The sequence below is a fragment of the Marmota marmota genome, unplaced genomic scaffold (genome assembly GCF_001458135.2).
Source record: "Marmota marmota marmota unplaced genomic scaffold, marMar, whole genome shotgun sequence".
Lineage (NCBI taxonomy): Eukaryota > Metazoa > Chordata > Mammalia > Rodentia > Sciuridae > Marmota > Marmota marmota.
The window spans coordinates 765,531-781,420 of NW_025999961.1; the positions used below are offsets into that span (position 1 = coordinate 765,531).

General features: G+C 34.2%; 1 protein-coding gene across 2 annotated transcripts in view; it reads left to right on the plus strand.

Moving 5' to 3' along the window:
* C9 (complement C9) overlaps nucleotides 1-13,378 on the plus strand; it is a 50,914-nt gene extending 37,536 nt beyond the window's left edge. The window contains exons 10-11 of one of the 2 annotated variants that reach the window (XM_015496342.2): nucleotides 10,005-10,233; nucleotides 12,858-13,378. In XM_015496342.2, the coding sequence (XP_015351828.1) occupies nucleotides 10,005-10,232 (228 nt within the window). In that variant the 3' untranslated portion in view covers nucleotide 10,233; nucleotides 12,858-13,378. Of the gene's footprint in view, nucleotides 1-10,004; nucleotides 10,245-12,857 lie in introns of both variants that reach the window. The other variant, XM_015496341.2, reaches the window with a different exon arrangement.
* Nucleotides 13,379-15,890: the final 2,512 nt, after the last annotated feature.

The following is a 15,890-nucleotide window of genomic DNA, read 5'->3' on the forward strand; positions in this document are numbered from 1 at the left end:
TCCTCCTTCTCCCTCTCCCTCTCTCATTTTTGAATCAAAGTCCTGTGATGTTGCCCACACTGATCTCAAATTCCTGAGCTCGAGATCTTCTTGCCTCAACCTCCTGAGTAGCCAGGACTAGAGGCTCACTCTGCCTCAACCTTGACTGCAACAGTGTTCAACTTATAAACCTTTAGGAGTTCAGTCTTGTGTTTATTCCTAAGAACAATAAATCCTGTTCTGTTGTAAAGATATAAATGCTAATGTTAGTTAACCTCATCTCTCTCTTCCCAAACTAATCAAAATGGGTGTGGTGGGTGGGAGTGTGTGTGTGTGTGTGTGTGTGTATGTGTGTGTGTGTGCGCGCGCGCACATGCATGTGCATTTACTTCTTCTTTTGTTCCTGATATGATTAGAAAGTGGTTTTTCTACTTCCTTTCAATAGCTTCAAATTTTCTGTCTTTATAAATTTCAACCCTCAGATCAAATTTGTCTTTGCCCTCTACTTCATTTGATTAACCTGATTTACAGAAATGTTGACATTTTTTCTAGCACTAATTATTGGAGACTTTTATTTCCTCAATCCATTTTGTTGTCTATAAAGTGTGAGTGGAATCACCAAATTTATTTCATTTATGTAAAAAAAAAAAAACTCAGAAACCGAAAATTTTCAATTAATTTTCCCCTTAGGTTATAAAAATACAGCTGTTCATAGATGTACAAATGTATCTATTAGTTTTCAAATGTTTATTTCAAACTAGAACAAAGAGGAAGAAAAAGTCAGCTTAATTAGCATCTCTCCATATAAAAATAAAATCAGAAGCCCCTTTTATTCTATTATATTTAAATTTTATTTAAATTCATTACCTTGAACTTAGGAAAATAAATTTATGTTGGAAGATTTTAAATGAGTAAAGAATTGGCAACCCAGGTGGATATTTCCATCAAGATGGTCATCCAAAGGGGCTTATTTTCTCATCTCTTCAGACCAAGTTCAACTCTTCTTGAACAGATGACCCAAGATTGTTCTTCAGGGAGGTCTTAATAATAGTCCACTACATTCTAGAGCAAATTCTTAAAATCTCAAGTAAATAAAGCATCTGCTGAAATTTTACTACTGAATTTCTGAGAGCTATTCCCAGACTTTGATCAACTCACTTGACACTGTCACTGGCTGGGGGCAGAATGCAGGGTTCCCATTTTTAGAAGTGGCTGCTTACTCAGATTTTAGATGAGCAGGCCTACTATCTTCACTGTTTGTTCATTTCCTTCCTCATAAATTGAAAGCCTGGCCTTTTTATATCCATGTTCTACCCAAGGTCAGGGCAGCTCTAGTTAGTGCCCTGTAGACCACTTTTTAAGTTCATCTTCTTGTAGAGAAATTTCAGAAAACACTATACTATTTTGGTTTTTATTGACTTGGTGTGACTTTTAAAGTTCTGAGAAGGTGTGAGATATAATTAAGTTTGTTCGTGAAACATATTCCAGGTCATTTTGTTCTCATAAATGTAGAAGTGGCTCTATGGTTAATTGGTTACTATATCCAGTAGGTAGTAACACAGTTATAATTGCTAACTCATTCTTTGATACCTTTAAATGTACCTATTATCTGCAGATGATGTGTTATGGGAATGGTCCTAATATTAAAATAATTATTCCTCCTATTTAATTATTTAAAGAATTGATAGAATCTCTCCCTACCCACTCCAAACTATTAATTGGCTTATGTTTAATCCTCTGAAACAAATTAAATCATCTACCTAAGTATTTATGAAGCAGTTATCTTAGAGGAAAGACCAGGAAGTTATATTACTTTTAGTAAAATGCTGTGTGCATATATTACTGAGATTTTCCAAGTAAAATACTCAATAATGATAATGATGATGATAATATATCGATATCTATAATTCTTTCTGCACTAAAGTAACTATGGCAATACTCTATAAGTAGAACCTGTGGTTTTCAATCTCCCAATGTCTTAGTCCAACCCAGGAATTTTTCCCTGGCCTCTCTCCATGCAGAGGACATAGGCTGGACCATTTTTTCAGAATTTCCTTTTCTCATAGACTTTGATTTTCACAATAGTTTATTAATCCCATTGCTACTTACCTGAATGTTAACACAAATGTGGTACATTTTATTTCAACTGAATAGCCAAATTTTTGTTTCCTCTTAAACCTATGGCTACAAACTAGTTACAAAAAATGTCAGCGGAGAGAAATGTTTGTTACAGATTGCCTGGGAGATATAAAGTTTATGATTTCCTCTAGAACAATAACAGCAAGCTTGGTAAAGCTACAATGCAGTCTGCAGGCTTCCTATAAAGTTTTGTTTCTGCATTATTAGAAACAAAATTATGTAGCCCAGAGACTTATTTTCTGAAAGGATGTTACATAATACAGTGTTCCCTTTATGAGAACTCACAGGAAAGATTACTCTTTAATTTCATTTTGTTTCTCTTGTAAATCAGATGGGTTTTCTTCTGTTCATGGGATCATTAAATTCAGTTGTGTCTTCCTCAATGCACTAAAAAATATAGACAAATTTGTGCCTCATCTGTTTCAAAAGGAAGGATCCTCCTGACACAGAATTTGTTCATTTGTGTTGCTTTGCCTCCATCCTGCCTTTGTTGTTTCCAGTCCTTCTCCAGTTTCTTTTGCCCAATTTTACCTGTGTATATGGTAAGAGACATGAGCTCTTTCTGGAGTAATATGAGGCAATAATGAACAAATGAACCAACCATTGTTGCTCAGTGGTGTGAATGTACACTGGGTGTTAAAGAGCATCCATATTAAAAGGCTGTCTTCCCAGTGTTCTGTGATAGTTTTTACAACTATAATCATAGAGTGAAAATCATTTCTGTCTTCCACAGGGATAAAAAAAGAAGAAACTACATTTTGGTATATACAGATTAATTGTTTTGGATGCCTAAAAGAAATCCGAATGTACTTACACTTAAACCATGTTGTTCATTTACTTGTATTTTAACAAGTTTCATGATAAATTGTGTCCACTTAAAATATATCTACAAATGGTAGAAAGGAAAGAAAGTTAGCTGGCATGGGAGAAAAATTAAAACTTTTTCTACTTGATAGAAGGCCAAAGTTTAAAAGAAAAGAAACATGTAGCTTTGCAGAGAAATTTCAAGAAGTACATTTTAATTATTTTTTTTTGTCTACTGGTGGAATATTTGGCCTCAGGGTTTGAGGCTTTTCTGAAACCACTGCTATTGGATGTCCTTCATCTTTATCTCTCTGAACACTGTTTATATGTTTTATCCAAGTTGTATTTCCTCCATGACCCTCTCTTCCTGTATCTTAGATTATCTGGCCTTGACTTTTCTTTGAAGAGTAAAACAAGATAATCTCTTTTTTTCTCAAAAAAAATCAAAAATAACTTGACCACATTGTTTGTGCCAATGTAGCAGTATGGCAAGAGGTAACTTTCTTCTGAATAAATATAACATAGTTGAATTCTAAATTCTGTCTACTACTTCATGAAAGACTACACTGGTGGACAGTAGTGTTGACTTTGTCAAAATTCTTGGTATTTTCTGTATATGAGCCTATTCTCACTTAGAATTGTTGCAAATATCTTGTCCAACTTAAGATTTTTTCACCCTTTTAGTGACTTTTTTAATGACAGAGACCCTCTTTTGTCTTTCTTGAAGTAATTTTAGACTTACTACATAAAAATGCACAAATAGTATCAGCAGTAATATCGTAAAATAGTAAGAGAATTGACAGATGTCATCCTTCCAAAAACCCCTAATGTTAACAATCTACATAAGCATAGTAAAATTATCAAAATCAGAAAATTAATACTAACTATATAAACCATACACTTCACTCACATTGCACAAAATTTCCGCTTAATCTCTATTTTTTCTGTTCCAATTCCAATCCAGGGTCTCACATTGTACTTAGTTGTCTTGTCTCCTCCAACATGTGCAAGTCCCTCAGACTTTTCTTAGACTTAGATAATTTTGATCCAGACTGGTAAGTTTTAGTGTCAAATGGCTCTTCATTTAGATTTCAAGTAGGTTAAGGTTAGGAGGAGTTGGCTTTTTTTCTTTTTTGAGGAACTGGAAATTTAACCCAGGGCACTTGGCCACTGAGCTCCATCCCCAGTCCTTTATTTATTATTTTTTCTTTTGTTGGTACTTGGGATTGAAATCAGGGGCACTTAACCACTAACCTACATCTGCAACTCTTCTTATTTTTTATTTTGATTAAGTGTCTCGTTAAGTTGCTTAGGGTATCTTTAAATTGCTGAGGCTGGCTTTGAGCTTGTGATTTTCCAGTCTCAGTTTCCTGAGCCACTGTGACCACAGACTTAACTTTTATTTTGAGATAGAATCATTTCATTAAGTTCCACACATATACAAATATACATATACATATGCATTAAACACACATATATTATCAGACTACCACATATGTTTATAGTACTCTGGTTTTATATATATATACACACAATATATCATACTGATAATATGTGTCTATGTATATATATGTATATATGTGTATATGTATATATACATATACACATACATACACACACATATATATACACACATATAGTGTGTGTGTGTGTGTGTGTGTGTAATGACTTTCCATAGGTATATTGCATTTATATTTACATTTAGATCTATAATCAACCTGGAGTTTATGATTTAATTTTAAAAGTCATTTAAATTTTTTTCTCTATAAATATTTCATTGTCCAAGAACAATCTATTTAAAAGATTGTTATTTGTTTTAAGACTATACAGGACAGTTTTCATCTTTAGTCGGGTTTCCAAGTGTCTAGTTTTAGAATCTGTACAGTTAATATCACACTGTCCTAAGTAATATAACTTTTTGTCTGGAGGTACAGAGGAGCAAAGCCTTCCACCTTTATCTTCGTCAGAAGGTCTTGACAATTTGGGAATTATCTAAGTTTTATAAATTGGCTTGGCAATTTCAACCAAAAATACGATATCCAGATTTTGATTGGAATTTCGAATAATCCATAAATCAGGTTCATGAGAGCCTACATCTTAAAATGTTGAATCTTCTAGTCTATGAATATTAAATATCTCTCTATTTGTTTAGGCTTCTCAATTTTTTTCTAATTTCTCCCCAACACGTAATATTGTCACTATTATTTTAGCCATTCTAGTGGTCTTTTTTTTTAGTATTTATTTCATTTCTAATGGTCAATTTGGAGGGTTTTGTGGGCATTTAAACAAGTAAATACCATCTATGAAATATAACAGCTAACATCATACTTAGTAAAATATTGCATTTGTTCTAAGATAAAAAATAAACAATAGATAACCACTCTCTTCCTTTCCAGTTAACAATGACATTGAGGTTTTGTAGTCAGCACATTGAAGTAAGAAAAATAATAAAATGCAAAAAGACTACAAAGGAAGAAGTAAAACTGTCTGTCTCAGAGAATGATTGTTTACATAGAAAATATTAAGATATCTATATCTCTATACAACATTATTACTTCCTGATCAATCACCTGTGCTTCTTTATTGCTGATAATATTTTCTGCCTTAATTTCTATCTTGATAGTTACCTAGCTTTGCTAGCTACCTCTTTGTTGGTATACACAGAGAATAATTTCTCCAGTCTTTCTATTTTTAATCTTCCTACATCCTCAGATTTTAGCTAGACTATTAAAAATCAAATATGATGACCTTTGTTATTTTATTTTCAACAAGTACTTATTAGGCATTTGTTATGTACCAGCTTTTTTTTTTTTTTTGGTAATAGTTAGGCTAAAACAGTGAATATAGAGAATAGGTCTCTGTTCTAGCACACTTTTTCTAATACAATTAAAAAATACAAATGAAATAAATATTATAGTGTTAGTGATATCTTAGTATACATTCTTATGGTTTTCAGTTTTCATCAGAATTACAGTAGCAAATATGAACTCATACAATGTGATTTTATATCCCATTTATGAGTCAATGGTATATTGAAACCTGTTTAATGTGATTTGATATTTAAAGGTAGATATTACTTATGTGTACATCCTTTTTATGTATATTGCAATGCATATATTCCATGGTATGCATGGAACATAGTTTGTTTTTCTAGTTACCTACTGGAGAACACTGGGGTTGATTCCAGTTGTGTTTGTGTATGCATTCATGAGATTATGAATAAAACCATAACAAACATTTGAATATGGGTTTTTATGAATATTTTTCCATAACTTTAGGAAAAGATTGCTTGATCATATGGTATGTATATTTATATAAGGTTATATCAGAAACATCCAAATTCTTTTCTAGAATACTTACATTTTCACCAGAAATATATGAAAATATATGTTTAGTTAAACATGTCCTCTGAAATAACGGTGGTTTATGTATTCCTTTCCAATATGTTTGGGTTTCATTTCTTTTTCTTGCCTTATTGGATTGCATAGGACCTCCAGTGTTATGCTGAGTAGAAGTTGAAAGAAGAGACATCACCAGGTTCTCATTTCGAGGAATAAAGAAATCTGGGATTTTTTTTTTGTTTGTTTGTCTGTTTGTTTATGGGGTGTTGGAGATTGAACCTAGGGCCCAGGGCCCCATATGTAGGCAAGTGCTCTGCCACTGACTCATAGCCCCAGCCCTCGTAAAATTTTTGCATGAGTAGTGTGCACTAATGTTTTCTTTAATCTTCTATATTAGCATTTCCTCTTATTTTGGTTACCTTTAAGATTTCATCTTAATCTTGAGTGTATAGTAGCTTGGATGTGATATGCATATACTCCAATGATGATGATGATGATGATGATGATGATTCTTGAAGTTCCCACAGTTTCTGAACTCTAGAATTTAATGTATTTAATTAGCTTTGAAATATAGTTGACCATTTATCTCTTTAAATAGTTCTTCTGACATACTTATACTCCCCATCCTTCCTTTTCTATAGTTCTCCAATAATAACCTGTGTTAGGTCCTTCAATATGGCCCCAAAGCTCTTGGACCCTCTTTTGTGGGCTAGTTTTGTCCCTCCAACATTTATCTCTGTGTTATAGTTTGGAAAATTTCTTTCAACCTTTTATCAGGCTTGCTAATTATTTCTTTGGCTATGTCAAGTCCATTAGCCCATCAGAGGGGTTTATTTTCTTCATGGGATTTTCTATTTGATTTTTATCGTGTTACTAATTATACAAAGTTAAATGTCAGTCTACCTTCAAAATACTTAGGCATTTTGTTAAACTGCTTTTAAGATTTCCTTAATTATCTTTACTTTTTAGCAGTTTTGCTGTGATGTAATTAAGTTTGAAGAAAATTTGAACCTGGATTTTCATTTGCAACCTTTTCACCAGGTTTGGAATATTCACAGTTGTTAGCCCTTTGAACATTGCTTCTTTAATATTCTGTACTTTTCTGTCTTTGGGGGACTCAAATTATATGACTCTCTGACCTTCTCACTCTATCACTTATCTCACTCTCTTCCTGCATTTCCCATCCCTTTGTCTCTCTGTGCTTTATTTTCAATATTTTCTTCTGATTTTTATTCCATTTCATTACGTTTGCTTCAGTTGTGTCATGTCTGGTATTTAAACAATCCATGAATTTGTGTACTATAAAATCAAGTTCTAACATTTCTGGTTGTTTCCTTATTTCAGGTGTGCTAGTTTAAAAACAATTTCTGTTCTCTGATAAAATTTCGTCTTGCCTCTTATCCCCCGCTTATGTGGATATCATTATTTGAAAGACTGTTTATATTTGGTAGCTGTTCGAAGTCTGATAACACAGAGATTGGCAACCCCAATAGCTGTTTCAAGGGACACACAATCATCCAGCTGCTTTTCTCAGAATGTGACCCCATAACTAAGTGATGCATAACTATATCCAAGTTTCACTACATATGCTATAATTTCTCCACTATGAGAACTTTATTTTTTAATTATTTTTTTAAAATTTACATATGACAGCAGAATGCATTACAATTCTTATTACACATATAGGGCACAATTTTTCATGTCTCTGGTTGTATGCAAAGTATATTCACACCAATTTGTGTCTTCATACATGTACTTTGAATAATAGTGTCCATCCTATCCCACCATCATTTCTAACCCTATGCCTCCTCCCTTCATCTCTCAACCTTATGCCCTATCTAGAGTTTGTCTATTCCTCCCATGCTCCCCCTCCCTACCCCACTATGAATCAGCCTCCTTATATCAGAGAAAATATTCAGCATTTGGTTTTTTGGGATTGGCTAACTTCACTTAATATTATCTTCTCTAACTCCATCCATTTACCTGCAAATTCCATGATTTTATTCTCTTTTATTGCTGAGTAAATTCCATTGTGTATATATGCCATATTTTTTTAAATCCATTAATCTATTGAAGGGCATCTAGGTTGGTTCCACAGTTTAGCTATTGTGAATTGTGCTGCTATAAACATGGATGTGGCTGTGTCCCTGTAGTATGCTATTTTTAAGTCAATAAATGGGTCAAGGACCTGAACAGACCCTTCTCAGAAGATGATATACAATAAATCAACAAATATATGAAAAAATGTTCATCATCACTAGCAATTAGAGAAATGCAAATCAAAACTATTCTAAGATTTCATCTCACTCCAGTTAGAATGGCAGCTATTATGAAGACAAACAACCATAAGTGTTGGTGAGGATGTGGGGGAAAAGGTACACTCATACATTGCTGGTGGGACTGCAAATTGGTGCAGTCAATATGGAAAGCAGTATGGAAATTTCTTGGAAAATTGGGAATGGAACCACCATTTGACCTAGCTATCCTTCTCCTCAGTCTATACCCAAAGGACTTAAAAACAGCATACTACAGAGAACTTTATTTTATATAGTGACCATGTGGTTCAATATATCTCATAGACTTATTTCTCCTATTTAACTTTGTACCCTTTGACCAACATCTTCTCAACCCTCCTCTGCATAAAGACTTAAATTCTGTATCATGTGCTTGAAATACTTTGATAACTTCCAACTTCAGCTCAATAGTCATTTGCTGAAAAATATGGAAAGACTTTCCTGATTCTGCTGTAGCAACTATATATCCTACTCCAGGAATTAGAGTGTGCAAGATAAGTCATTCTACTTCATTGTCTTAACATCTAGTTAAAACTGACATTGAACTTCTGTCCATCCAGGTTGCTGGAAAATTCATCCCTTCATTTATTGGATGAGGTTCAGGAAAGTCTTTCCTTGTCACCTAAATTAGTACAAGGATCCTGAAACACTGCACAGAAAAGGGGAGTGTGACCTTCCTATGCATTGTTCACCTTGATAACCTCCTTCTTCAAGAAGGAGTTATAAGTCAAGAGTTTCTAAGCCCTCCTTGCTAGGCTTCTTCTTGGAATCATTGTCAAGCCTGAATCTCCCTTCTTCATACACACCTTCCTTAGGGACACTCCACAGGTCCTTTTACCTCCCCAAATAGCCATGAGAGATCTAGTTACAGTCTCCCACTGCTTGAGACCCTCCAAGTCTGGAGGAATTTTTTCCTTCATGGCATTCTTGCCCCACTCCTTCCCTCAGTGAAAATTTCTCAATGATTTCAGGCCTTTAGACAAAACAGTCAAGAAAGGATATCTGGACTTTCGAGGGCACACAAACCTTTTCTTAGCCAAGAAGTAGCAAGCACTTGACTACTTTCTGGGAGGGGGAAGAGGGAAAAACAACAACAAAAACAATTATCAAACTCCAAATTTAAATCCCATAGTAGTTCATTTTTAAAACACATATCACTGTTCTTGGTAACACCTATCACAGTTTGCATTTCAAATTTATCTGTGTGATGAGTAATTAGTCTCCTTACCTCTATAATGTGACCTCTCTGATAGCAGACCTCAGGACTAGTTTTGATCATTAGTATAGTCTTAAAAGTTAAACTCCATATCTGGCAAAAATAAGCATTCAAAATAGTCTTAATGAATCAGAAAATAAACAATTGAATATTTTACAATCTTCTGTGTAAAAAACAAAACAACAACAACAAAAATAAAAACCTAAAAGTAAATGTGTTGCTTTCTTGCAGTTGTCACCTATATACAATCTGATTCCTGTGCAAATAAAAGATGCACATGTAAAGAAACAAAATTTGGAGAGAGCCATTGAAGACTACATCAATGAATTCAGTGTAAAAAAATGCCGCCCATGCCAAAATGGAGGAACCGAGATTCTGCTGGACGGACAGTGCCTGTGTTCCTGTCCCCTCACATTTAAGGGACTTGCCTGTGAAATCAACAAACAAAGACCATTTTAGGGTGAGAACAACGTAAGTTATTAAGGGCAAAATGTTTACTTTGGGCTTATTTTAATTTGAATTAATCTGCATTAAACCTCTGTGTTAGCATTCTCCATATAAATAGAGGATCAAAATTAGTGAATTAAAAATTGAGTAATAAATAGTGAAAATAGACAAACCAGGCTTTTTATGTCATTTTCCCATGTTTTACCTCATGTATTTTAACAGAAACACAAACAAAAAGTAAATGATAGTTATCGCATTGCTTTGCATTGCTTTCAATTATAAAAATACTTATATGAGAAGTTTACATAGACATAGCAAACATTCAGATACTTACCATCTAGAATTAAGAGATGTTAAATATATATTACATATAGTTTTATGTGTAAGTTGTACACTGTGCATAGATGTATGTACTTGTCTGCAGCAGTGGACATAAACATATGCTTCAGAATTACTTTTAATGAGACACTCAATAGAATTCTTAGTATCCAATCTCCCCCCACCCTACGAGTCCTGCTGCCATTCTTCTTTCCTACGGCTCAGATGGAGGCACTTTAATTAAAATTGGTATGTGTCCTTCTAGTCCATATTTTTGAACTAGTACTAAATATGTATGTGTCAACAAAAAATGATGTTGTTTTATATTTTAAAAGCTTTAAATAAATGGAATTTGCTAGATTTTTATTTCTAACTTTAGTAAAGATATTGTCAAAGAAAGCTAAGATTCTACATTGCATTTTAAAGCTAATTATGTAGAATTGTTGATTTTTTTTTAACAAAGAGGAATAACATTAGCTATGTTTCACATACTAAGAGGGTCTTCTTTGTCTTTCATTAGGGTAATAGATAAGTGAAATTATCTATTGTTATTATTAGTACAAAAGTTAGTCATCATAGGATTTGCTAGTAAGATTAACTTCCCATAGCAATCGTAGCTCACATGGTTTGATTGAACGAACAGTTTCCTGCAACAAAATTTCTAAAACAATTATGCAGTTTTCTAAAGCAAAGATTCACAGCCTCAAATTTATCATTTAACCACACATTCATCTCTTACAATAAAACTTGTAATAATTTTTGCAGTCCTAGCACACATGCTTAGAAACTCATTGGTAGGGTGACAAAATGCATATTAGGATTAAAGTTATATTTTAAGATTATTGATTTATAAATATAGGTTAACTCTGTCTCTCACTTATCTACAGTGTCAATTCAGTGTTTTTCATTCCTGTAAGCATTTATACTCCCCCCCAAATCTCTGTTGTTTGGTACTCTTATATTGTCAATCTGTTTCTCTTTATGTGGAATATTCTGATACTTTCTCTATGATTTATTTCATCCTGGCTTCTAATTTTCCAACTATTTAACTGACCTATTGAGAATTTTTTTTATATCATTTTTCTAAAATTTCAATTTGGTTCTTTTTTTTCAAATCTGTTTCCCCTTTCCAAGCCACTGTGTTATTTCCCTACCTTTATCTCTTGAACATGGTAAGCATGTTCACATGGAAGTCTCTCTACAATTCCTCCCGTGTGTGTGATTCTGCAGTGTAATTCTCTGCTAAGTCTACCACAGCATTACTCACTCTGGAGGCATTTGTTTTCCCTTAAGTACTTGGTGATTTTATATTATATGGTTAATCGTTGGTGGAAATTATTTCCTGTGGGAATCCACTCTACCCTGGCAAATGGAGATGTTCCAAAGGTTAATTTGCTTTTGGGAGGTCCTGTTGTTTTCATCAGTTTTATACCATTTTTTTATGTAAATTGCTTGATTTAGATTCTATATATTGTGTTCTTGGATAAAGAAAATCAAGTTCCCTCCTCCAATATATAATATTTTCTGGTTGACATTTCACACCTAACCCAGGATGGTCCCCCAGGTCCTGCTGAGACATTAGACCAGGGTGAAATATCTCACAAAGATTTTTTCCCATGAGGTGGCTCTCTTCCAGGTAGTCATTTTCCTGTAGAATTTTAAGTTCCAGTTTCCAAGTTAAACCGGACCTACTCTTATGGTGAAATTGAAACACCTAACACATCATCTTTCATTTTGCATACCACTTAGCAACCCTGGACTGATCCAACTTTCTCTTCTCTGTACTAATTCAACTTTCCCTTCTTTCATTCACCTTTTGTGTTTCTATTCATTAGAGACCAATGGTTCTCAAATTCATTATATTTTCCTGGTTAGTTTCTTTTAAAAGGAAAAAAAAACGAAAACAAAAAAACCAAACAGATGTCCATCAAGCTAATTAAATCAGAACCTCCCTAGTGGATCCTGCCTGAGAATTGTTCTTTTTTTCTGTTTTATACCCCACTGGTTATTCTGACCTCTGGCCAGGTAAGAACACCTCTATTCTGAACCCAGGCCAATTAGCATCTCTGATGAAACTTTCTCCAGTTTCTACAGGAATCAGGTCTCTGTTTATGCACCCTGAAAAATCTTTCCCCTTGCTGCTCCAACACTTATTGTATTGACTCTCCCTCACAAGGTGAATAGCCCCCTCTACACATCATCTAGAGGCTGTGGCACATCATGGCACAACAAGAAAAGGGGATGGAATCGGTGGGCGAACCTAAACTTGAAGTCTTATTGATCATTAAGATGTGATAAATCTTTTGTTGTTTCTTCTAGGATTGATAGCCCCTCTCCCATCTAAACAATAGAGCTGTTAGCTTCCCTGGGCTCACATGGAAGAAAAAACACCAGGACTTTCCAATTTAAGATCGTACCCATGGAGATAATCCTTGCTGCTAAGTAAAAAGCCACATGCTTCATGAAAATCCTATCAACCTCTGAAGTCTCTTCTGTCTTAGGTCTACGATGCCTTTGCCTCCCTCTTAAACCCCTCTAATGTTTCCATTTTGTATTCCCTAATGAAAAATCAGCAGTGAAATATGCCAACACTGCTTTTTCCCACAGGCAATGCCAATCTCTTGCTAATAAAACAAAATTAAATTAAAAACAGAATCTTTGTTTAAAAGACTTTAAAGTAATTGCCAAACTGCTTTGTATGATTAATATATTCCACCAGTTCAATTACCGCAAGTCTGTACCATGCAATTTAGCTCTTATTTATGTAGTTGTTTTGTTTGGTTATTCTTTTATATGTACATGCACTCATTTGGTAAATACTAAACACCTACGACACTATAGTACTCTGTTCTTATTAGTCTTAGCTCTCCAACTTAACTCTACGTGTCCAAGGGAAAAAAGTGTGTTGTACTTGTAACCAAAAATTGTTTGAGTAAATCATGTAAAACCATGATTTTACAACAAAACAAAAAAAAAATCTAGAAAACAATATGGTACAATTTAATACCTACCCTTATTAGCTGTGTAAAGTAAGGTTACCTCCCTAAGAAGCTAATTTTTAAATTGACTGTACAGTTTTATCCATTAAATGATGTGATATTTAGGACCTGAGAACTTTTGAAAAGGTCTGAGAACTCTTCAGAGAAAGAAGAAAGAAAGGATGGGTGGAAGCAGGAATGGGGTGGGGAAGAGAGGTAAGAGAGAAGACCAGCAAAAAGTAAAATGCAAAATCAAAATTAACAAATGTTTAATTAAATGTTGACAAAACGTATCATGTCAACTTCATTAATTGCTATTCTGAATATTTCATGCATTTAAAATAATGTTTTTCATTTTTTTCTCACTTTTTAGAAATTCTCAAGAATGTGTGTGATTTCTTAGGCCTCACAGTAAACAAATTATTCATTGGCAAGTAATTTTAAAAGCAAAATTTAGAAATGATTTTAAGTTTTTAACAGGAAATGAAAAGATTAGTAAATATGAGATTCATTTTTATGTATACATATTAAGTATGAAATGGAGATAATATTCTGAAAACAAAAGTGTCCAAACCCTTCAAAGTCTTAAATTTGAGAGCTCAAAGAAGTTCTATCCCCTGCCCCCAAAACATTGGGTGAATCAAAAAGATTTAGTATTTTCTAGGTGTATGTAATGCTGAACTCTGCAAACACTCTACCACTGCCATTTTTTTTTTTTAATAGGGAGCCTCTGTACCAAAGGGGAATTACTAGAGCAACTACTGAGAATTCCTTCTATCTTCATGAATTACAAACTTCAAAAAAGAAAAAAGCTGAGAATTTACTAGATCCATAGGATCAGCTTAGTGATTTATCAGAGTTCTTTCTGCTGGTGCTGATGACGGTAGTCCAGGTTCACTTTATACACACACACACACACACACACACACACACTCATATATATATTTGGAGGGGCTACTGTGGATTGAACCCAGGGCCTCACATGTGCTAGGCAAATGCTCTACCACTGAGTTACATCCCCAGACTGCCATATTTGTTACTGATGGCTCAATCCTCCACTCTTACCAAAGGTGGTGCACCTGGTAGGGTGTTTTTCCAGCAGGGTGCGCCATTGAGATGCCAGAAATTACCCAAAACAGCACAATGCCGAAAGACTATAGGCTTTACTAAAGGGAGAATCATTAGAAACTGGAAGAGATGAAGACTATTTTGGTTCCATGACTCCATTATGTTTGGAGACGGCTGGTGTAGCTTAATCTGGGCATATGGAGTACCCCCATCCCACATGTTCTCCGAGAGGGGTGCATTACCAATTCAAGTAAAGGGATACTTAGGGACACTTTGTTTTCTGAAACTCAGGACATACATTCAAAATCATTTCACCGAATGATAAAAAGGGGTTATTATCAATAGTACCCAGAGGAGCTACTTAAGTATTGACATTCTTTAGGACTTGATGGGCTGAGGAAGCTTCAGAGCCTTGCTATGTTGTTACACTTTTCTTTTTTTATAGTCAAAATTCATGTTGCTTATTCCTTCTTTTTAATATAGACACATACCTATAGACTAATCAATGTTCAAGGGGTGGGTCAACCTCTTGCCCATTCCCTATTAACATGCTAAGAGCAGCAAAATGCTCCCATAGAGGGGACTGGTGTGGCTATTAAACAATGAACCCCTAAGCTCTACATATGCTCAGGGATGATATCTCTTTCATGGAATTGAGATCATTCATATAAATCTCAGTACCTAATAGAGAAGTAAACAAATGGTAGCTATTATTTGTCATCATGAAAGGCTGTTGGTCAAAATCCTTATAAATGTAATTCTAATAAAATTTTAATGTTAGACTACCAAAAAATTCAATCTCTGAAAATTGGGAATAATGGTATATGGCAGAGTAGCTTGGTACTTTGTTCTAAATAATTAAGTTCAGTGTTTTGTGATTGTTTTTAAGGAGTGTTTTAGTCTTTTCATCAAAAGCTATAATAAAATATGCTCAATTGAGTGGCTTAAAAACAACAGAAATTTATTTCTGACCATTCTAGAGATCAAGAAGTCCAAGATTAAGACACTACCAGATCCTATGGCTGTGAGGGCTAACTCTTTGGTTCACAAATGGGATCTTCCTGTTGCATCCTCACAGGAAGGGGCAAACCATCTCCTTCCTTCAAGCCTTTAATCCCACCCACAAGGTATCCGCTGTCATGACTAGTCATCTCCTAAAGTTTCCACCATCTTAATACCATCACATTTGGGATTAGATCTCGACATATGAATTTTGGGGTAAAACAATCATTCAAACCATAGCAAGGATTTATTTTTTTCATTGTGTCAAATATACATGGGGAAAAAGTTACTCTTTCAACTGTTT